The sequence below is a fragment of the Camelina sativa genome, chromosome 1 (genome assembly GCF_030686135.1).
Source record: "Camelina sativa cultivar CO46 ecotype springtype chromosome 1, ASM3068613v1".
In the NCBI taxonomy this organism is placed as follows: Eukaryota; Viridiplantae; Streptophyta; class Magnoliopsida; order Brassicales; family Brassicaceae; genus Camelina; species Camelina sativa.
In genome coordinates, this window is record NC_141880.1 from 23731704 (window position 1) to 23756138 (window position 24435).

A 24435-nucleotide genomic window follows, 5' to 3' on the forward strand; every position below is an offset into this window, starting at 1 on the left:
TTTGTGTTCTGTTTCTGAATTTGCAAAAAGTTTGAAGTGAAGAGATTGATTGGTTTATTTAATATGTTTTGTAATGGCAATATAATGAGTTTGTGTTCTGTTTCAAAATCATGCCGTTTGCTTGGTTGGGTTCCTTAGAATAATCTCGTTTTGTGTAAGTTTTTTTACTTGAGTTATCTTTTTATTTTTGGTCTTTTGACCAAAACCAATATTATATGAGACCAAATAAAAAAATTAGCAAAATTCTCAGTTTTTTCAACTCTAAAGACAATTCAAAATTTTCAAGATTTGCAGAGAGTAAAAGAAAGTGATACATGAGGAGAAGAGTAAAATCAAATTCGATATAAGAAGCTTCTGCACGAGCCTCCTCCAACTTTGTTGAGAGCTCTTTCATGAAAAGTGTGCTTGTTCCGTGGCTGATCCGCAGAACGTCAAATGCCTTAGTCAGTGAACTCACCGCCTCTTTGGTTTCCCCCAGCAACCTGCAACATAACAATTATTATGCTTTTATCCGCAGAATATTATAGAAACAAAACACCAAGTTATTGCACTCAGACTCAGATTAACATAGGGAGTTAATATGGACAATAATTTCCTACAGGCACACCATGAATCAGTAGTGTTTGTATCCACACTTCCGCAGGGATTCAAACTTAGGGATATCCAATTTCCTACCACCAAGCCAACCATTTTTGGTGAGTACGGAATGTTGCATCTAGGCCTACCCATATACGGTCCTGACGGAAAGTCACAGTAGAATAAGAGTCTCAAGCACTATAGTAACGTAAAGTAACTGGGAACATGTAATGGAATGGTTGCTTTGATATTTAGGAACAACACTTATATGTCCTATCGACTTTTACGGGAGAATTAAATCGGCCGGACAGCATAATTCTGTCTTCAAACTCTATTTCAGTCTCTGCAGCTCAAAATCTAATCCAGGTAACACAGTAGTAAACTAGAGAAAGGATAAAAGAGTTTTTAATACCATTCGAGTTTTCCCTGGGTATAGAACTGCAGTCCAATCAAAGGATGGGTTGCTGGATATACTCCTGCAATTTTATAAACAAAGTAAGCACAAGTAATATAACCACCAAAAGAATTTGAATGATTCTACCATTACTGTTAGCTGTTTCTGTTAAAGGACTAATTAGCAGCCATTAGTACTAGTACAGTTGGCTTCTGATACTGTAAGCAATTAAGTTCGTAAAGTAATTATAAGAAACTGTACCAGCACAGTAATTATAAGAAAATGTACCAGCACAGTAATTATAAGAAAACTTTTGAAAGCTTCGAAGGTATGTTCGAAATATAATACCCACACCTAGATCTATATACTAGAAGTCTAGTTATTTTTTAAGATGTCCAAAAGAAAAAAGAAAAAAAATAGATAAAACTTTCATCCTTAAAAAGCAACGTAATAATCAAGATGAAGCAGACTAATCAAGATTAAGTAGACATACTTTGGTAAACAGGGACTATGAGTCTGCAGTAATTCAAAGCTTCTTTCCAGCTTTCTACATCCATTAGCATCTGCAATAGAATGCGTAACAGCAAGCTTTGAGACACCACATTTGTATCTTTATTTCAGAACTCTGTACAACTTCCAAAAATCCAAAACCTTCGTTTTTTTTTAAACGTACCTTGAGAAGTTTTTCACGGGTTCTCATTAAAATGATGGAGAAAGAATTGTAAAGCTTCACTTGTAGTTTCTCCATTGTCTTATATAGTTCGATAGCGGCTTTTTTATCTGCAAATGGTCAAAGATTCTCTCAGACAACTTGCATCACAGCTCAATGTAACCAAAGATCAGTTAATCTTGTTCAGGCCTATAAATGCAGACACTGGAGGAAGGAAAACAGGCAAAATATTACTTTCTGCAGAAGGAGATGCAGGAGCATTCTCTGAAACTCTTTTAACATCACTTGCTAACTTTTTAACCTCTTCCTTGCTCCTAAGAAGCAAGCATTTCTGGCAAACAAAACCTTTTTCTTCTGCAAAAGTAAACAAATGAGGATTAGAGGAATCAAGAATGTTCTTGGACACACAAACTACGTAGTTAAATCTTAACATACCAGGATCACGGAGTAAGAAACCAGTGCATTTCTCATTGGCACACCGATAGCCTTCCAATATTGCACTTTCTTCAATATCATGCGGTTCTCCCTTTAGATATGAAAAATTAGGGTACATGTAGTAAGAAATCTATATTGGGTGGTCAAGTACAAACTTCATTTGTTAATAAGTGGGAGGATTAATGACTACTTACAAAGTTATTGCAGCGAGCACACTGACAGTGGAAGAGGTATTGTTCTTTCAGAGACTTCTGCCGAGTCAGAGTGCTTCCAGCGGTTTCAATATAGCTGATAGTTATCTGACCAAAGACAATGGATCTAACAGCTATATGTCAGTGTTCTACTAGCATATACGAAAGACTCAAGATGAAACAAATCAGGGACTACCTCTGAACCCTTTGATATCTTATCCATTGCACGGACAACAGCCATCTGCTCCTCAAACACTAAAATCGCATTGGGAGAGCAGCTACAGAGCAAAAGATTTAGGCAGGAAACAAAGTGATTAAAGGACACAAAAAAACAGATAAGTGAAGCATTAAACTGTGATTTATAATGGAAACAAAGGGAAACAATCCTATCCCTTGAGGTCTCAATTCGCTATCACAAATGGTATGAGCATTGCATGAGAACTGTGTTCAGTAGAAACGAAAGTGGCTTTAGTATATCCCTGAACAACATTTCAGGTAAAGACGAAACGAATGCAAATAAAACGAGGCCAATCTCTAGTCCTCAAATAAAACACTGTGACCCATCTCTTTTGATTTGTCATAGTATTTTCATGAGTATTCGGATGCAAAGTCATATCATCACCAACCTATCTGTATAATACTAAATATATAAAAAATTCCTAACACAAAAGAAGGATAACTATCAACTGCCGCTTGCAGGAAGCCAGCTCAGTCAATGTCAAGCTAAAACTTGAAGACTAGAAAGAAAGAAAAAGTGATGGTGTAGAACCTTTGAAAAGTTCTCGGCGATCTCTCTAAGGTCAACACTAGGTCATTGAAGAATCAAGTTCACAAGATTAGCCATCTGCGCATATAACAACATCTGCTTTTCATCAATCTCAGACATGTCTACCAAATGCAAGGTTAAAGACTACAAATTTCCAGGGGTATAGAGATCATCATTCATCAATATCACAAAACTATAAAACCCAAATTATGGAGGATACGGGACACTAAAGCCTCCACCAAACTATAATTGTCAGTTGTTGTAACTGGCAAGACCTGGACAAGATAAATACATTAAGAGATTAGGATACATAGACTGCTATCAAAATGAAACTAGCAGCCAAAATATAATATAAGACTTATTCTCGACATTTCAACACAAAGGTAAATGCAAGTAACAGCAGAGAGTCATAGCTGATAATGAGAACCTTTTCATTTTGCAGATTCCGCTTGATGTAAAGTTTGACCATCAGACGTATCGTAGGAGTAACAAACTTCCGTTTCTCTTTGTCAAGCCTAGAGAGAGCTTTGCACTCATGGCCAATTATATTTTGACTTCTGAAACGAATCAAAACAACCTAAAACGAATCAATCATCAATTTGAATAGAGGACTCAAATATCAAAACAACATCTCTAAAGGTTACTATTATAAACCTGGCAAGAGCTCCCACAGTACCAAACAACTTGACAACCAGAACATCTCTTAAGGTTATTATTATTGGTCTTGAAACATCCATCACATCTTGATTCCGAGGAGGACGATGTATTATTCGGAACACAAATATAAGGCTTTTGGCTTAGAATCACTTCGCCTTCACGAAAACACAAAAATTAGTTTAAAAAACGGTTGGTCGATTGAAACCCTAAATAAAACCTAGGGACTGGGAGAGAGATGAACCTGGACGAAAATCTCTGGTAGTGAAAAGGGAGCGGCCTTTCTGTGGGAGATTCAAAACGCTTAAGCAGCGATCTTCTAGAAACCTCTCCAAATCCGCCATTAGTGAAGCTTCCTCCATTGGAACACTTTAACGAGAGGTTTCGAGAGAGATCAACGGTAACTTTGAATCAATCAATTCTGAAATTTAGGGGTCAATTTCAGTTTTGTTTCAGCCTCACTCGCTTTTAAAACCCCCGGACCGCCAGATTCTTTCTTCTTCCGGGTTTTGGCGGAGAGATTTTATTAGTTGCATTTACATCCCTTTTCGAATTTATACAATTTTCCACAATTTGACAGAGATTTTATTAGTTGCATTTAGACCCCTTTTCTTATTTATTTACTCTTTTCAACTTCGTTTGTCACTGAAAACAACTGATGGCATGATGGCATTTGGAGTCATCAATTCCGAATTATGCAGAAGCGATTGAAGGGTTATTTGATGCATGATATGATATTAAAGATTAGAGGGTTCAAAAATACAATTTATAGTACAGGAAATGTTGCACAAAGGCGAGTGACCAAAAGGAGTGATAAATTACATAAAGGTTACATATTTACAACCCTAATGAATAATGTTAGCTTCCATTAAATTAAAAAAAAAAAGCACTGAAAACTTAATTGTAAAGTATTTTCAAGTTAGAACCAAGGGTGCCATGTTGGATCCATCATACATAAGTTGCGAGGCGACAAGGCTGCCTCCACCAACTCGTTCACACCTCTTTGCACTGACTGCGGCGGCTCAACCGTGTTCTCATCCTATACAAAACAAAACCTATTAATATGTTTGATCTTATGATGAAGATATTATTATAATGATGATGCTGTATGTACCTCTTCCGAAAAGTACTGTGGGGCTATTCCTCTGATCCGTCCAATGACATCTTCCACATTGGCGTTAACTTTGTGCTTCAGCTCCGCTGAGTTCAGTGTAGCAATTCCTCCAACAGGAGGAATCGGCACACCAAGAGGTCTTCTTCCAAACCAAGACAGCAATTCATCACGGAAGAACATAGCAAGCTGATACCGTAGATGTTCGTTTTGCTGAAAATTTGCAAGACAATAGAGAAACAGAGGTCAATCAATGGGCTTGTTGCATCCTTAAGTTTTTGTATATATATATATATCTTGAATTATCCCTTTACCTTGGAGGAGATTACTGCTTGAGCTGCTGAACACATGGATGACATGAGGAGACCTTCGACCCCAAACTGAGAGAAGAATGCTTGCATGTTCCTTGTGAGGCGGAAAGGCACGGGTTCGTTAAATTCTATCATCCCGTTGGCATCATAAGCAGGGTGAAAATCTGTCTGGAACATTTTCCCAGTGTTTTTTGCAAACAAGACCTTGTTCGGGGACCTCCCACCGATTTGTAGCATGAAGGACATGAAACTGGAGACAGCTAGCTGGACTGCAAATTGTTTCTTGAAAGCCCACATATGGCTTCCGCTCATCAACGTCTTGTACATGTAGTGAGAGAAGATACTGTCATTGACCAAAGTTTTTGTGATGTCTATATAAGCCTGCAGACGAAGATCTCCTATTGCCTCTGCTGAGATTTGCCCTGATATAGCTTGATTAAGTTGCTCCTTAAAGTGGGTAATTGGAAGATCTGCCTCCCGGTCATTTCGTGCACAGTGATTCTCATAGACCTCAAGGAAAGTGTTGTACATGAGATCATCCTCAACCATCCGGACCTGAAACCAAATATTTTTGTTAAAACCAATACTCGTCCAATGGAACATCAAATCTGAATTCAAGGTATAAAAATCACCTGAGACCAGACAGGAATGATGATTGGAGTGTGAATTCCAATGTGTCGCCGTCTTGATTCTTTATGCTTATCAAACATTTGATTCATTACACGGAAAAGCTGCAAGATGCGTTCATCACTTCTAGCATTAGGCGTCAATGATGTCTGGACTATAAAGTGCTTTTGCGAGCCATCAGAGCCAATCAGAGTCAACCGCCTGAAGCTGCTTCCATGCCTTCGAACGATAGGAACGTCTGCTCCAACCCTATCCAACTTTACTGTATGATCAGGTGCGATTTCCTGTTTAATTGCACATAGTTATTTTAACAATCAGATAGGGAAAAAATGTTCCAATTGAAGTCTTAATTAAGAGCAAGGGAATTCTACCTGGTCAGCAAAGTACTGCCCTGGTATCTCCACATCAACAACACTGAAGTCACGCAAAACCCTGCTCTCATCTTCCAATCTTAACACAGCCGGAAACCTATCTTCAACATTGCTCTGAAGAATATTTTTCCACTTTTTCAGTCGCGCCGTCAGCTCAGCGAGTGTGTCTGGAAATGTAGATGTACTTTCCGGATCAAGGTGACGCTCAAAATCCTGTTTGTACTCTTTCACAAATTCGACATGCTTGGTTACAGCATCTGCTGAGAAACAAGCTCTGCAGACACCCGACAGCTCTTTTTTGAGTGGTTGGGGAACCTCGGCAGTGGTAGCAGTTGGATACTTGTAACAACGATGCAACAGAGCATTCACAACCGCCAGCAGTCTTTCTTCCGGTAATGTAACGAATCTTGAACCTATTTCTGTGAGAAGAACCTGAAAAAGAAGATTACTTGCTTAGATCATCCAACCAAAAACCTGCTTGGTTGAGTAAGAATCAAAACCGAAGCTATATCCTTCTTCTCAATAGTGTGTTGCATATTCCTCTGACTTATGGTTACTATGAAAATTTGCATGTGTTTAGAGCAATTTTAATGAATATGGTAGATATACAGGAAAAAAGTATCACCTCGAGTTCACTGGCTAAATTGTTATGTTTACCCCTAAGAGCTTCCATGATATCTTTAGCAGCGTCAAAAGCACCCGCAGCAGAGATTGCTAGGGATGCAACATTCCGCCTTGCTGTGTTTTCATTGTTATCATTGATACCGGAGCTGCTTTGGTGCATCGGTTGATCACTCCCGGTATGGACATTATTTTCCGCAGTGGAGCGGTCACTATCTTGCCCATGTGCATTACCACTGTCATGTGTTCCACTGGGCCCGCTAATTTGACTGCCTTGATGGATTTGAGTTTCCGATGGTAAATTGCTTCCACCGTGGCCTGCACTTGCACCAGAGGCATTTTGCTGCATTCTTTGAGCCAAAACCAATCTGCTAAGTTCGGATTTATTTACTGCATCACGTCGTTCCAGCAAGTATGTGCGCAACCAGTAATAGAGAGCCTGAAACAGAAATTCGCCACATACTCAGATAAAATGATGATAATGCACGAATAAGTCATAAACGCTAAAGGTAAATTACCTGTGGGAAAACTGCAGCAATTTTCAATAAAACCAATTTGCAATGGGGTGCTTCTGTTCTTTGTAGGGAAAGTAACAGCTGTGGGATCCAAGAAAGCCATACCCAGTGAGGAACTTGCTCTAAGTGTTTATCAAACACTCTGCCAACAGGCTCATTCACTGTATCAAAGCTAAGAAGATAAAGAACACGAGCTATATGACTTCTGGAATTGGAAACTCCAAATCTTATACCCTGAAGAAAGCAACTGACAGCATATTCAAGCCATATTTCTTCTTGTGTTTCTTGGTATGCCTACAAAAGTGAGTAAAATATAAGTACAAGTAATAGAAAATTTAGGGGAATGTTAACAGCCATATAAGAAACAGAACATAGTCACAAGACATACCATATCACAATAGCTTCCCCAGCTTATCCATCCTTTGGGTAAATTCTTGAACAGGGTGATAGCATTGGAATATGCAATATTAGCACTTTCGGTGTCATTTAATTTCAAATGAAAATCCCCCTTCAGACGAAATATCTCTGCTTTGATCTTATCTGGAAAATACTCCAAATTTGTGCTATTGATCAGATTAAGACCACTAGCACGCTCTCCCTTCATTTCCAGATATGCTTTTGCTTGCTCTCTAATTTTAACAAAAGCTTCCTGCACTCACACATCCAAAAACAAAAGATTAGGAAGATACCTTCATAAAACTAACACTATTTCAAGCTAATCATAAAAAAAAAAGAAAAGAAAACAATGAAAAAAACCACTTTGAGACAACGAAAAAAAAGCCCTTGTTTAGAGAGTATTGCACTTGACGATTTTCGAGAAATGTACCTGTACTTCCATAGTTGAGTGTCCATACATTTTTTCAAGAATCTGAACACAAACATCATAAAGCCCTTGTTTCCGAGCTATCCTGGCAAGCTTATTGACATTCCATGCTTTGTCACGAAAACCAAGGTGATGAAGTGGAGAATTTGAAGTAGCAAAGTCCTTAAATGCATCAATAACAACATTATACATTTCATTCCTCCACTGTAGCATATCGTACCAGACTGTCATATTATCCCATTCATTTGGAGTCCTCAGCCTCCAAGTCTCAAGAATATCCTTCAGATCTGCATAACGATTTCCAAGTCCACCAACTGCAACATTTCCTGTGCCTTTACTCCCATTTGCGATGTCAACATGAATTCTAGCAGACTCCTGAACCTCAACTAGTTGTTGGAATTGCTGCAATAGAGGCACTCTAGCATGAACAGACATTTCAGGCAACTGCCACCACTGTTCCAAGGCAAGATCAACGCCTTTCCCCACTGTGTTTTCGGCATCTCCAACACCATTTGAATTTCTGTCATGAAGGGCAAAATAAGATTGAACCAAACGAAGCTTTGGAGTCTCTTCCACTTGTGCCTTTGGTATAACGTGATCCTTCAAATATGCCCAATCGGGTAATTTCCAAAGACTATCAAGCAGTATTTCATAATTCTCAATGCTTTTTCCAAAATCTACCAGGGCATCCCATTGACTAAGCTGACTGGCGCAGTGAAGCCACTGCTCCTCCCACAGACACATTTCTGCTTTAGGGACTGTGTTGTTATACGTGCCTTGGGTTGCCTTAACCATTGCCTGGTAAAAGAGGCTCTGGGCACGCTGCCAAAAACCATGCTGAACTAATGAAAGTCCAGCTCTCGTTTCAGCAGTGATGGATCTCTTCTTCCACAACCCAAATCTCATATCTTCTTCATTTAACAAACGATAAAGCTCAGCAAGAGACTCAGCACATTTTGTGTCATTCATGAACAACATCACATGGCTCTCTAGCAACGCCAATGCGAGATGCCACGCATTGTACGTTTTTCCAATATATTTGATAAGCTCACTAGGCATCCTAGGTTGAGGGTGGCTCAACTGAAGCCCTTCCAGAAGTGCTTGAACAACATTTGGCCGGTGTCCTTGCTGCTTCTTATGGTAGTCCTTCGATAGTAGAGAAATCATAGGTTTAGCCAATGCTACCTGTTCTTCCTTGAGCAGGGTTACCCATACAATTGGAAATACCAAGACCCACAAATGATATGCAACATTGGCATCCGTGTGAGCCAGCTCCCTTAAAGGGATGACCACATCAGCCACCTATAATGGAAATTAAAAATAGTTATAAGCCAATATATGAATAACGTGATACCAAATCAATCAGGTGGATAAATACGCCTAGGGACTTATGATAATTTAGTCAGCATTTTTGATTAGGTATTATAACAAAGAGAAAGCACCATGATAACACAAAAGATAATTTTAAATGACTCGTAAACACCTGAAGTTTGCTGGTCGCGCTCAGAAATTGTGCATGCTTCATAACTATACTGTCAAACATTGCAGTAACTTCTTCGGGACCCTCTAAGTTAGCAGGAGCTTGATGCTGTATTCCAGGACTATCTGAAGGTAAAAGTGGTAGTACCCTCGCGGAATTTGGAGCCAGGCTAATTGGCTTGTCCTCAACTAAGATAGCTAAAAGGAGATCAAGACCTTGTTTGAGCCAAAATACATCACTTAAAGCTTCCCAATCCTGAATTTGAATAATGTACTGCAACCGCGCGAACAAATTTTTTCCAAGTGACTCGTGATATAACAAGAAGAACTTCCTTCTCATCTCAGGATCACTTGCCCTTAAACCAAGCATAAAATGTCTTTCAACTTTCAGAGAGACCTCTTGTCGTAGGCCCAGAGGATACCTATTCATAAAATAGATGAAGATATATTATTATATCCATCTCCTAAAAGCAACAATGTGACACAAGGGGAAGAAAAAAAGGAAGCATAAAACATACTTTGCTGAATCGGCACAAAGTCCATATAACAGCTGAAGATACTTCTGATTCCACTCTTCCAAAGCATCAGATGAGAAGTGTTGCTTATCAATATAAGAAAGCTTATTGAGAAAAGTAACTACATCCTTTTGAGTAAGGAAAGAACCAGACAAACCAGATGTGCCTGTTTTGCTGAAATCATCCTCAACCCACCTTTTTATCATGTCTAGTATGCAGAGAAGCACACTAGCATCTGTACCCTTTTCGGAAAGCAATGTGTTCAAAATTTGAGTAACAGATCTTTTGCAATCTGCTATAAGCATGACCGTTTCATCAATAAGTTCCAAGACCGACTTTATATTACATATGACTGCTCCAACATCAGCAGTTTGACGAGAAGAAGTTACTGCAGAATCCGAGTCTGATCGCTGGCCCTGGAAATGGAAAGAAAAAGGTCTAGGGTAAGCCATGATTGGGGAATGACTAGGTTATCTAGTCACCATCCAGTAGTCACATGAAAAAAGGGTTAAATTACAGGAAAAAGGGATAGAAATTATCTAGTCACCATCCATTAGTCACATGAAAAAAAGGGTTAAATTACAGGAAAAAGGGATAGAAATGATATCTTGAAGTTGATAATAACATAAACCAATGAGTCTGAGTAGCTAGGTGAAGTAAGAGAGGAACCAGTATAAATCCTGACATTAATAAAAGTCATTGGTGCAAAGCTGAAAAGATGCATAGGAGATTCCAAAACTCACTAACGAGGCAAATACCAAGTAAATTTAAATTTTATTTCAAGTTCCCATACAAAGGAAAGCAAACAGTATTAAACTCTTAGCAGAAAAACAAGTTATTTAGTAAGAATGACGTACTTGTCTAGGATGAGAACCCACTGCTGATCCCAGGTCCCGTGCAAGGCGCTGAAGGATACGCACCAACACATATGAATCAACAAAGTTTTTATGCACCTTGGCCAAGGTTTTGATGACAAGAAGTACAAAGCTTATTGAGCCAAAAGAGTTATCATCTCCTGAAGCTTGTGGAGCAGTAACAGTATTCACATGTTTGTTTATTAGCTCATTGACTTTCTGGTACAATAGCTTTATGTCAGGAGGTGTATTGACGGCATCCAGGGGGAATGCAGTGAAGACCATCTTCAGCAAGGAGCACAATGATTTACCAGCATCGAGCATCTTGTGTTTGAAACAAGGTTCAAGAATCTAGTGAAGAAACAAACAGTTAATCTAGTGAGCAGTAAACAAACAGCAGTATTGTGTTTCAAATGTTAGAATAAAAGCTTACTGCAGCAAGTATACCTGCGAAATCTGGCTGATGTTGTTCCTAATGAAAAGATGAGGCTGCTTCTCCAGAACTTTGTTCATGACATCCAATCCCTGAGCAAGTGCTGTTGACGGATCTGACTGAGATGGTGGCATGCTGCTCAGCAGTTTTTCTAAATAGTTGAACTTGACATTGGCATTTGGCCAAACCTCCAAAGCTTGTGAAAGCAAATCTAACGCTTGTTTGTACATGGTGTTGGTTTCTCTGTCCTTAGGTTCAATTACCAATGCTACCTGTTTAAGAAAGTGAAATATTAAATTAGAAAAAAGAAACTAGAAATGAGGTCATTTCTGCTAAATACAACTCGACTTGACTGATCGATGAATTGAAATAGCTGGAGCAATGGCATACACATACGCTCTTAGACATGAGGTGACATGGTTACGAGAATTGGAAAGCTAAGCAAAGTAAAATATATGCTCAACAGTTGACGGTACGACAATAAAGCCTTACTCTTATGAGAAAATTAATGATCATTTCTTCCATGGCAGCATTTGGCTTAAATTCCTCGTCAGGCTGGGTAGCAGATCCAGGAGTTTCCACATTGGGGATTGATGATGCACCGCCAGGTGACATAACACAGATTGATTGGAGACCAGGTTCAATTTTGACTCGTTTACTTGGATCTTCTGATGTGGCAGATCCATCTGTTGAACGCTTAGGATCAGCACTAGATGAAGTATGCAACTCATCATTAATCTGACTGGTTCCATCAGTATCAGTCACCATTTTCATTTCATTCTGTCTTTGCCTTTCCCAGCTGACAACCAATCCAGCAAGTTCAATTGCGAGCCTCCTATTCTCTGCAGTAGTATTATATGGCAAACCTAGACGACTTAACGAATTCACCATTTGAGGAACAAATTGTGCTCTACAGCTGTAAAAGAGATCTGAATGCCGAACAACAAGTAGGAAGATGTGGATCAAATTTGGAATTGAATGACCTTCCTCAACCAAAATTTTTTTAGTGTATCTTATCCAGATTGGCATGCGTGAATCTCCAAGAGGTAGCCTTTTAGGCAAAGCTGGCATTAGAATATCCAGGGCTTGCTTAACTAGCATCTTATTCTCCGGCTGGCATGTCCTAAGAAGTGCGACAAAAACCTACATCCCATTGGCAAACATTTGTGTCACTTAAAAAATTAGACGAAGTTGTTTTGTATACATATGCTTCTCTTCAACTAATTCAAATTGAAGGAGAAGTAACGTCATAGACAAAACTAATCAAGTGTATGTCATAGTACCATGAATTCTAGCAAACATGCATTATTTAGGCAAAATATGCATTCAGATCTAGCTTCATGTAGTTTGACTATCAACAATCGCACTGTAAATGATTTTCACTTAAGTTAATAATAATTGACCGTCTCAGTCATATACAAAAGTTATGAAATACGCTGATATCAGAAATTTAAGAAAAATCTTTATTCTCACTCTTCAAGAAAATCAATAAACATCACTGACATACGAATTTTAACGGTACCTGAAGAATGATCTTCTCAGGAGCCTGGTAAGCATCCAAGAAGTGGCAAACATTAACAAATGCCCACTGTTTACTGGCACTATCTTCCCGTTTGAGATGATTCCATCCAAACTTAATGAGCTCTTTCCTATGACTAACCAAGTCACTCTGAAGATACTTCAGAAGCAATGTTGCTAATTGCAAAAGTTCAATCCTCAAAGGTTCATCATATTCAGCCGAAACCTACAACAATCAAGAGGAGATTTAACAATAAAATCTTAATAATTCTGAACAAGTGGATAAAAAATAAATGAAAAACTTTTGTAAACAGGGTTACTACCAAAAACCAGTACGAATCTTCCCCACAATATTCTTGATATTTTTGCTTAGGAAAGAAAAGAAACCTACCTCTTCGGGTGGATCAAGAAGCCTCTCAACAATGGTTTTGACTATATCAGGGTCAATGACCTCCCAAGTTTGACCGTTTTGGAAAGCATGGGCAAGCATTGGAAGAATAAGCATTTGCATTGCTTGAACTAAATGATCATGGCCGAGTTGTCTGGAATGGAAAAGGTTAAGAAAATGCAGGAGAAGTGCTCTTTTCATGTTGGGCGGGTATCCTTCTGCAACCTGATCAATATATCTCATTTGTTATACTACTGCTGAAAAGTGCGAAAACTAATGGGATGAGAAAGAAACTGTAACTAAAATTTAAAATCTCAGATACCTCAATAATGTAGAATTCCTTCAAAAAGGTGTAGTCAATGCGGCTATGGAACAAGAAAATGGAGAGAATATCGAAGAGAACATTCACTTCAGATTTTTCATGCCGTAGGTAATTTAAGAAGCACTTGACAAGCCACTTGCTCTCTTTCACCTTAGTTAGAGAACACAAAAGAGTTCAGTAAACAACTTTCATATATCTTTCGTAACTCAAAAGGAAGACTATAAATCATCAAGCATCACAGCTCTATTCACCACAACCTCGTAATTAATAAGAAATCATAATTTCTACATCAATTTACGTTGGCAGCTCAATAAATAATACGAGATGGAATTGAAACAATGTCAGGAGGGTTCCAACAAGAAATCCAAGAAAAAATGTGCATACCATCTAAACACAGGCAATTCAATAATTCAATGGAAAAAATTTGAACACATCAAGCTAAATCTCTAGCACCAGAATATAGCTACAAATCAGCAATCATTAATTCATTACCTGTAATGGTTTCTAAACTCAGACATCAGTTTCAACTTTTCATACCAGGCTATTTCCAGGAACCCCATTAAACTACGCAGCTTTAGCATGAAACACAACGCAAAGCCAAAAATCATACGTGGTCGAGATAGAAGAAACTACCTGAACTAAATTTAGCTCTTGCTCATTCTGCAAACGAGATATCCTTGCAGGTGATTTCCAAATGAGAACCAAGGTATCGAAAACACTGCGGTTACTCTGCAACCAGCTGGGTATCAGTTTCACCATTGTTTTGATGAGATAGAGCCCCTGAAAATACGCATCCGATGCTATATAAGCCTTTGTTGATGCCACATTAGAACTCTCTAATTTAACAGAGATATGATTTTCATCTCCAGATAATGTAGCTGAAGGAGTTGAAGCTGCTGTGCCCAATGTAGGATCAGGTTTTGGCAAAATTTCAGGAAAGGCACATGACAGTATCTTCTGTGGAGACTTTGCAAGTTCTTCTCTTAACGGCTGGCCAGCATCTGATCGAATTATATACATAAACCTGCGTTTTGTTTTTAAGGGAGAAAGCAAGTAGTGTTAGCATATTACAAAATCTACTCCAAGCTTACACTAAACTTATAACAAGATGAGGTGAACGAAAGCTTATCATAAGAAAGTGTCCTCACCTCCGAAAATATTTTGGTTCACTTAATCTAGAAAGAAAATAATCAACAGCTAGGGCCGCATATCGATTCAAAAATTTGGTAAGCGGTAGACGGTATGGGCTATTAATCTCACTGTACACTTGCCCAGGAGGAAGAGCTGCTTCTAAGTCAATGGTTAAGGTTACAAGTTCATCTAGAAATTTCGATGCAGCATGTGGGAGTAAGTGGAAGAGCTCGATAATAGCTGCCATGGAAACAAAAGAAGATTTGAGTCAAGTGAATAACCATATGACCAGGCATCAATTAGTTATTTAAGAAAAAAAAAAAAACAAATTACCAGCTGCTATTTTTGGCTCTTCTCCAGCTTTCCATGATTTCTGGGACTGGGCAAGTTTCTCCGGCTCCAACCATTTTTTAAGGTGCTCCAGCAACTTGCCTCCTAATGTCACATTAAACCAATTTGACAGAAGTTCAAGAAGGCGTGCCAGACCTTGCAGTAAAGGCATACTGAGATTCTTTGTGTGTGCGAGATTAACAAGTATCGGCCTGAGGCTACTCTGAAGAAGTTCCTTGGGCATCCGTTGTTGATTGATAACCTAAATCAGAAAATAGACTTTCAAAAAACGAAATAAATCTATATGAATAGAAAGTTAAAAATATGATATCAAGAAATAGATTCCTATGATAACTCCATTTCGCAAGTTCCTCATATTCAACAAGGCAAGTATTGCATATAGCAAGCTTAAACCATGGTTGCACATATCAATTACCCCCAGAAAGAAAAACACCCTGGCTATTACGAATAGGAATATCCCAAAAGACTTCAAACTATATGTGCATGAAAGAATCCTGGCTAAGATAAAAGACAACTACAAACCTGTCTTAAACCCTCCTTGGCAACCGCCACGATTTCAGGTGCTCTACATGTGAGAGACTTGAAAAACATGGAAATTATTTTGGCACGTAGTTCATTGTGAGTTTGCGTTCGGAAATCAGTCCACGCCATAGTTGTGCACAGAAGCTCAATACAAGCTGTTCGAAGTCTGTTCAATGATGTAAGCACTTTAGGATTCATCAACTTCACAGCCCAGACAGTTTCATCAGCCTCAGCAATTTGTAATGCTTCTTGCAGAAAATTCACCAACTCTGGAGTCACTTTTAAAAGGGGGGGCCTCAGAGCCAAGCAAAAATTCAGAGCTGCAACTGTTCCAACCTGTAGGTAAATATAATAACGTAAAAATTAAAGACAGGGGAAGACAAGAGAAAGAGATACACAAAAAATAAATAGCACTGTGAGGCACCTGTTGATCAACTGTCTTTGATCGGAGTGGACGCATTATAAGTGGCTGCAGTAATACTTGGTACAAAGGCTCCAACAACTCAGTTACCTCACTTCCAGTACGGCTAGCTAAAAGTGCAAGGCAGTTCTGTACATTTTTCCTCACGGGGATAGATGCGTTAGGATTGAATAACTCTGTGGCAAGATATTCTACAACATCTTGAAAGCTTTTTCTACGCGCTTCACTGTTTGCTTCATCAACATTATTAACCACACGTAGAATCTGCATAAGAACCTGACTTGTCTCTTCTTGCTCTTTGCTAGCATAAACAGGAAGCCTCTTTAGAACATACACCAGACCACGGACAATCTTTACTTGGAAATGACATAATGTTTCAACATTCACTTTCCCAACCAATGCACCTAGCCCCATAACTCCTCCCATCTGCGCTTGCCATGTGCTCCCATAACAGCCATGCAAAAGCCGAGGCAAAAGTTGTTCAAAGACTGGTATTCGCACACTAGGATGAGGTGAATATACTGGATTTGTAGAAGGGCTCGAGACAATCATTGAGGCATTGTGACCACCCCTAGCCATCAACACATCAGCATGTTTGACACGAGCGAGGAACAAAAGTGTTTCAGCAAACACATTTAACGCATTCAGAGCAGCTTTGGCGTGGAGCCTGTTTTCATCTGCAAGCACATCGACCAGTGCATCTAAAAATATCAAAGGATCTAACTGCTTTAAATTAGATGCTTGATTAGTCTTGGATCTGGAACTTGTCGAAATCACAGAACCACCGAGTGGATTAGTACTGCTTGATGCATTTGAGGAGGTATAGTCAACATGCAAAATAATTGCAAAATGCCGACAGATGTTCTCAACAAAGTCATCGTCTGTGTCACTGAGATCTGGATCAGAACTGGCAGCAAGTATAGTGATCAACAGTGTCTTGAAGATTGACTTCTCAGCCATTAACTGAGTCTTTGTTTTCACTCCTAAATCAGCCTATGACAGTAAAAAACAGCCCACTTATTAAAATTGAATCTTTTTTCAGCCTATTAAGCAAAGCGAAACAAGTATTATAAGGAAAAAAAGAGTTCATCTAGAGGAGACGACATATATACAAGATCAGTTTTCTATCAAGAAAATGATTGACAACAAAACGAATACTACAGAATTATAATTATGCCCCAGGTCAATGTTGGTCAATCAAGATGTCTTTCTCTAATACCAACTGTCTCCAACATCAAGTAATGTCAATATCCTAGTCGGAATGCATTATAATAAATGGTATTGATACACTTAAAGAATGTGCCAAAATTAAAGAAGTGGACAAATAAGTAAACCTGTCACTGAGATAACCTCTGCCATGTGGAAAGAAAAGTTGATATTTGACAAGTAAAATACAGAGTCCAACTATGACAGATTAAGATTAAAAAAATAAAATTTACAACTAACCTTGATTTCCACTGATTCACTCCTGTGCCACGATGAATCAACACCGGAACGTAACAAAGTTGATAATTGCCTGGGCGTTTGACCCACATCAGTGACACATCCAGGCAAATTAAGCTGCGATAACAAGCATACACGGAGGAATTTTAGAGCTTGCTTTCTGTAGTATATGTCCATGCCTTGATTTCTCTGAATAACTGCTGCTACTGCAAGATTAATAAATTTGTCTAATGGCACCAGAAAAGGTGTTGATGGCTCAAATGTGAGAACTAAGCGAAGCCCGTGCTCTGGATTATCTTTGCATTCAAGTGTAAGTGGCTCTTTCAGAAATCTTCGGTTGCGACCACCCAACTTTCCAAGGATTTGTAAGGCTTTCTTACCCCAAGGATATGGCACAGGCCTCAAATGGGACCATAATGCTAAGATCACTTCAGACATCACATTCGCCATGCTAGGTTCTAGGAAATCAGGATTCAGACTATCCACCCAGAATTCAAGGGTGCGTAACCCCAAGCTCACAAGTTCATCGGTTCCCCTCAAACAGAATACAAGAGGCTTCATGAGACGGGGAAGGTATGGCAATAAGGAGCTTAAGCGTGCAGGAAGCGTCAAACAAAGCTCTAACAAAAGATCTTTCATGTCCTCCCCAGCTGGACCCTCGAGCATTGTCAGAAGAAGATTAAGACAAGGTAGCAGCATAGGTATCAAATCTCTCAGAAGCAGCTCATATTTACATCCAGCGAGACCTCTGAAAACAGTGCGGAGCAATTGCATATAACCAAGAGGTTTTTCAACTTCCGTAGCATTCTTCATGCAGACCTCCATGATAACAGGAACGTGGTGCTGTAATATTCTTTCAAAATCAGATGGTGTTTTGGTGACAGCCCCAAAGATGCATCTGAACAGATGCAAAACTAGTTTAGTTGCAGCTGAATCTGGATTCTTCAGAACATCAAGTTTGCTGCTAACTAGTAAATTAATCAAAACATCTGCAAATGGCTTGTAAACTTTGGGAGCTTGCAGAAGTGCTGCAAATATCTGAACCAGTTGGTTGTTGTTAATCATGCTCTCAAAAAGCTCTGGCATGCATAAAGAGAACATGTCCATTAGGTCTCGAGGTTCCATAATAGCAAGAATCTGGGAGAAAAGATTAAGCATTTCCTTCTCCTCATCCTTCTCTTTGAAGAGAGCTAAGCAGTGGACACCACTCTTTAAAACACCAGAGGCTTTCCACACCTGCATAAAGGTAGAGATTACTAAGGTTTATAGCCATGCACTATTAATGACTAAAGTACATAATCTTACAAGCAATACCTCATCTTCTCTCATTCCTTTAAAACCCTGCGGGGCAGATGATTGTGAAACAAGAGCTTGAGGGTTCATCCCCTGGGCAGCAGGAGAAACCGTCATAATTGATATACTTGCATGAAAAAACTATAGAGCACTGATACAAGAGACAACTGAACACAAACCTGAGGTCGAGGCAAATGTGCATGGGTTATACTCCATATTATTGTTTTCATTCCTGAACACAAATCAGAAAGAGAAAAAATATTGATCGTCCAGTCCAGACTCATGATCAATGTAAAAAGATAATTCTGCTAAGATTCAGTACCCATGACCAGTGTCTTGATCAGATTCTTACAATCATTCACTTCTTTTGAATGTTCAACAGGAACCTGCAAATTCAAAACCGCCTGCAACCAATGTGGTCTAGCTATTACTAAAACTTCAAAGAAAATATAAGAAGTTAATCCAAACTTCAAAGATAATCCATTTGTTGTTCCAAAGAAAATATAAGAAGTTATCAATCATAAGACCACATAATCCGTTGTAAAGAGACAAAAAGCCTGGTATAAAATCTAAGAAGCCAACTTAAATTATAATATAACCTATACTCCAACTTGAAGCTAAGGTGGAAAATCCGCGAAAGGAAATATGATTAGCAATCGAGTTTGAATATAATCATGTGCAAGACGATCCCACATTGGCTGATAATTCGGGTTATTCACTAAAAAAGCCACCAGTATAAGAGATGACACAAATTACCTGGACAGGAAGTTCAAGCTTCGACCTTAAAGTGACCCGATCCTTTCCCACCTCACCCTCCTCCAAAAGCTATGAAACGCAAAGCAAGAATTGGTAAAATATCCAACTTAAGAAGAGAATTAGCTGAAGGTTCAAGATTCCTTTATATTAACCTATTACCACCTCTTTAACGGTAACATAAAAATATAAGAAATGACATAATTCGGGTAAAATTAATCCAAAGCAAGAATTGGTAAAATATCCAATTTAAGAAAATAATTAGCTAAAGTTTCAAGATTCCTTTATATTCACCTATTAGCACCTACTTTAAAGGTAACATAAAAATATAAGAAATGACATATCAAACAAGAATACTTGTTAACAGATATTCTCAAAGAAATCTGGAAACGGAAAGAGATAACAATAAAGCAAATGCATCTTGAAACTTGCCCCTGAAGATCAAGTGATCAACACAATAATTGATGCACATCTTTCCCAATCCCAAACACTAGAAGGGCAGAGACAATTAAAAAGCAGTATAACTTGGTTTTGAAACTTTAAAAACAATAAATCATCAGTGTATAGAAGAAAATCAAGCCAAAAAAGTTGGAACTCTTGATCACAACAGTCGCTTTTGAAAAGCAAACAGCATTACCTGAGGAATAGTACGCTTGAAAGTACTGAATTTTCCCACAAAGGCATCCAGGATACGTCCCTATACACAGGTGTACCATGAGTTACGTTAATGGATAGAGAAGCCAATAAATTCTAAAATGAGCTCTCTAGGTGAATTTATACCAGTAAAATCCGTGCTTCATCCATTGACTGCTGATCAACACCTTTCTCAAAGATTGGTTCTACCTGTATCAAACACAAGTTTTGATTGAAGCTTAATTCAGAAAATAAATAAACTAGTATGCATATTTTAAGCAATTCTATCGAATTTAACAAGACAAGCAGAGTCAAGAATATAGAATTACCAGATTCAGCATCAGCCTGGCACATGTTGTATGGATGCTAAGAGAGAGGGTAGAGTCGTGCATGTTTCTTGAAAATAGGTAGATGATCCGAGATAACTGTGATGTAATTTATAGTTAATCAGAGGAGTGTAAAGGAAGTATATTCACTAAGCAGGAAAACAAAAAGATGTTTTATTAAGAAAGCTTGATGGTGCAAAGAGAAGTGATCAATATTTTAGATTCCTAAGATTTTCCATACACAGAGAAATAGTTGTGTATCATAATGAAGTGTTTTCACTTATATTGGAATCTAGGCGGGCAAAATCAACGTTTCACATTAAAAGCTCTTCATCAGTAAAGACCTGAGCAAGAGAAAGATCTCCGCGAACATGGTGAACGATTTCCGCGAGTAGACTGTAAGCCAAAGGCCTCAAAGACTCGAAACATGCTCGCCCAGTTCCAACTAGAACCCTAACACAGAAGACAAAGAAAAATACCTGACAAAAGTCATTATTTGTTGCATGATAAATTATATGCGAACTAAAGTTGTGCTTGATTCAACCAAACAGCTCCTTAAGAAAATACTAAAATTCTCAAATTTCAGATGTTATACCTCTCATCTAAAAGAGTGTCAATAAGAGGAAATAAGCCTCTCTTGAAATCCGTCCCAAGAACATGCTTTAATGAAACTAAGAGTTCCTGCATTTCGTGAAATGGAAATAAATCTTTAGCTGCAATCCCTTAAATGTGTCACCACAGAAAACATACCGATATAAGGAAACAAAAGGTTTTCAACCTTTCTGATGGATGCAGAATCTGAACAGGTCACAAGCAAATTTACAATGCTTTTGCATATGCTTTCTTCATGCGGTCGGATATATTCGGCACAACTTTTTAACAAATAAGTTAAAAAAGAAACCGTCTGCAAATAAACAAAAATCAAAAATTAATATATCATGGCATCTCTCAGTAATGAACAATATAATTCAGATGAAACAATGAGTCGGTGTAGGCCTTGATATAATAATATTTCCAACTACGTAGAAAGCTTTGATTTCCTTCCTTACGAGGACCTTTCTTACAAGGAAACATTGTCTCACCTTAACCTGTGCACCCTTCAATTCTATGAACTGAGGCTTCAAATGTGAAGGGACATTCTCAGGTCCAGGGACAGATATAGCAGCAACCATCAGCGGAAGTAAATGAGGAATGTTGGTCTGAACGAGTCGGCTATACAGCTGAAAAAGGAACATAACAACAAGGGGGCTCTCTGTGATGATCTTGAATGACCGAGTACTGGGGTTAAGCTGCCCATTCCCAACAGGTGCGGCAGGGGTAAGGGACTGATCAGAAGTCGTAGGCGTCTCCATAGGCTTCACATCTTCCATTTTAACATTATCGAAAAAATGGGTGACGGTGAATCTGAAAATGGAATAGATCTTGCAGACAAAGTCTAAAAAGGGCTGAACCTCGTTTTCTAGTGTTGGCCTAAAGTTCCTAAGAAGGTCAAAGATGATGCGGATGCAAATTAACCCGTTTTCTTCATTGTCAGTGGTGAGCACCTGCATAGCAACCTTCAAGAGGTCCTGAACAAAGGGACGAAGAACCTCACTGTGGGGAAGACGATTGAGGATCTCAACCACAATGTTCCGCAGTTTGTGCTCCGGATTATCAATGAACTGCGGTTTCGTAATCTGTAGGAGAATAACTGAGAATGCTGGGAAGTAGCATTTTAAGAAATTCAAGTACTCAGCCGTATGCGCTATCTCTAGACTATCTCTGACCTCCACCACCATCTCAAGCCTTGCTTGTATAGCTACACAAAAAAAATGAAATTTCCCCACAAAAAAATAAACAAAAATTAGATATTTTTCCTTTCGCAGCTAACAACTGTAACAAGAACTAATTCCAATTCAAGACTAAAACTTTAATACGAGAATCATGAAAACCTCAAAACCCGAAATCATTTTAAGTTATAAATAGAGAGAGAGAGAGAGAGAGAGAGAGAGAGAGAGAGAGAGAGAATTACGTAGGTCAGGATCCACGAGACGACGGGAGTGTTGCTCGAAATTCTGAATTGGACTCATGGTTGAACCAAAAGAGAGCCCCGAAACCCACAAAATGAGAAATAATTTACACGGCGGAGCTCTTCCACCCGATCACAGACGCGACGATCTCTTACAAGTTCCAGACTAGGTCAAAAGAAGCTGAAATTAGCGACGGTTTTTTTTTTTTTTTTTTTACAAAAGCTACTAAACTAAATACAATTCTCGAGATTTCCCGAGAATCATATGAGAGAACAAAGGTCGAATTCGAAGAAGACGAAGACTATGGAAGAGGATGAAGATGATGCTTCTCTATGCTAATTTCCCTCTCATTTTTTTTTTTTTTTTTTTTTTTTTTTTTTTGTGGTTTCTCAGTGACTCTTTTTCTTTGAATGATGAGTTCTGTGAACTCTACAAGAGAGGTGAGGTGAGATCGCCGACTTGTAAGTACCGCCCAGTTTTGATAGTTTCCTTAATGGGCTCACAAACTAGGCCCAACTAAGTTTCCAGAGCCCCGTAATGCTTTTTCTTTTAAGAGAGGAGGAGAGGTGTTGTTATCAAGATGGTCACATTTAGCTAACGAATATATATATATATTTTTTTTTTTGAATTTAATGTGAAATTATATTCAAAAGAAAAATAGAACTGTTTTACAACTTGTGCAACTGAGTTTGAAAAAGACAACTAAATTAAGAATCTTTTAACCATATACCCTAGCCACGAGATTGTAACCAAAGCTGAAACACTTCATCGTAACGCCGATCACCTAGTTGGCCAATAGCTAAGAGTTGATCCTTAACCCGTCGATCAAGCCACTCGATTAGTGCTGATGCAGGCTTCAGCGCATCACCATGGCGACGTCCATTTCGCTCCCTCCAAAGCATGTAAGTGACAGCTTGGAAAACATACCGGATGAGGAATCCCTCCACAAGTGGGATGTGTGGATTGGAAATATAATCAAGAAGGATAGACCAGTCAGTAGTGTAGTGTGCCTTAAGCAGACCTTTAGCAAGAGCTGCCCAGACTACAGAGGCATAGTCACACACAAAAAACAAGTGATCCCTTATTTCCATGGCAAGTTGACAGAAAGTACAAATACCACCCAACCCCCCGTTCCAAGCAATCATACGCGCCCCTGTCGCGAGCCGATCAAGAGCAGCCAGCCATACACAGAAGGAGAATTTTGGAGTCGCATGACCAAACCAGACCCCCCTATGCCAGGCTACCTCCTGTGTTGTCGTACGTATGTGGTTCCAAGTATCCCTAGTAATGAATTTGGGACGAAACACATCATTTTTCCCACGCCAGAGTATTCTATCTTCGCCCTGCTGCCGGTTTTGACCGGACTGAAGCAAAGCAGCCTCAATCGCTATTTGATGATCTGCACGGGGACGTCGGCGTCTCCGTTGAGCCCAGGCCTCCGCTAGAGAACTCTGCCAAGGTATCCCAAACTCCACTACACCGTTATCCCCCACAACCTCCGCAAGCATCCCCATTCCAGACCAATCGTCAAACCAGAAAGATATGCGTTCACCATTACCGACTTCGACCTTACAAAACGTCTTAGCCACGTCTCTGTATTTCAGGAGTTTTGTCCAAATCCAAGACCCAAGAGAGGAGGTACTCTTCACTGACCAGAAAGAGGCGTCTTGTAACAAATTGGTATGCGACCATTTTACCCACAGAGAGTCTCCATGAGATACTAACCTCCATATCAGCTTCAAACAACAAACCTTGCTTGCCTCATGGAGAGATCTTAACCCAAGTCCACCTTCCTTTCGTGGCTTACACACCACCTCCCAAGCAACCTTTGCCTTTCGCACATTCATCTCTGCACCAGACCAAAGAAAAGCTGAACACATGGAGTTAATCTCCGCAATACACGCACTCGGCAAACGATAGGCCGCCATCCAAAAATTGCAGACACTCCAAAGAACAGAGGAAATCAAATTGAACCGACC

General features: G+C 39.1%; 1 protein-coding gene and 1 pseudogene across 2 annotated transcripts; both read right to left on the reverse strand.

Moving 5' to 3' along the window:
* Window positions 1-178: 178 nt before the first annotated feature.
* On the reverse strand, window positions 179-4178 carry LOC104699680 (histone-lysine N-methyltransferase ASHR1-like; annotated as a pseudogene). Its single transcript, XR_015563660.1, has 14 exons — window positions 3931-4178; window positions 3687-3844; window positions 3460-3609; window positions 3253-3307; window positions 3036-3154; window positions 2613-2707; window positions 2463-2544; window positions 2270-2374; window positions 2076-2166; window positions 1875-1994; window positions 1644-1750; window positions 1464-1533; window positions 989-1052; window positions 179-482 (listed from the first exon to the last, which is right to left on the reverse strand). The product of XR_015563660.1 is annotated as a histone-lysine N-methyltransferase ASHR1-like (transcript).
* Window positions 4179-4404: 226 nt separating this feature from the next.
* On the reverse strand, window positions 4405-22903 carry LOC104699670 (uncharacterized). The gene is made up of 35 exons (XM_087461053.1): window positions 22459-22903; window positions 21530-22245; window positions 21226-21351; window positions 21043-21128; window positions 20792-20900; window positions 20451-20546; window positions 20269-20331; window positions 20126-20185; window positions 19492-19560; window positions 19058-19139; window positions 18915-18967; window positions 18757-18828; window positions 17446-18678; window positions 16003-16992; window positions 15579-15914; window positions 15039-15297; window positions 14723-14945; window positions 14208-14598; window positions 13575-13724; window positions 13256-13477; window positions 12869-13090; window positions 11839-12489; window positions 11361-11618; window positions 10917-11264; window positions 10063-10475; window positions 9549-9966; window positions 8069-9367; window positions 7631-7891; window positions 7246-7536; window positions 6732-7166; window positions 6107-6538; window positions 5741-6019; window positions 5112-5663; window positions 4801-5010; window positions 4405-4725 (listed from the first exon to the last, which is right to left on the reverse strand). The coding sequence occupies exons 1-35, from the start codon at window positions 22514-22516 to the stop codon at window positions 4606-4608; spliced, it is 11583 nt and encodes a 3860-aa protein (XP_087317179.1). The 5' UTR covers window positions 22517-22903; the 3' UTR covers window positions 4405-4605.
* Window positions 22904-24435: the final 1532 nt, after the last annotated feature.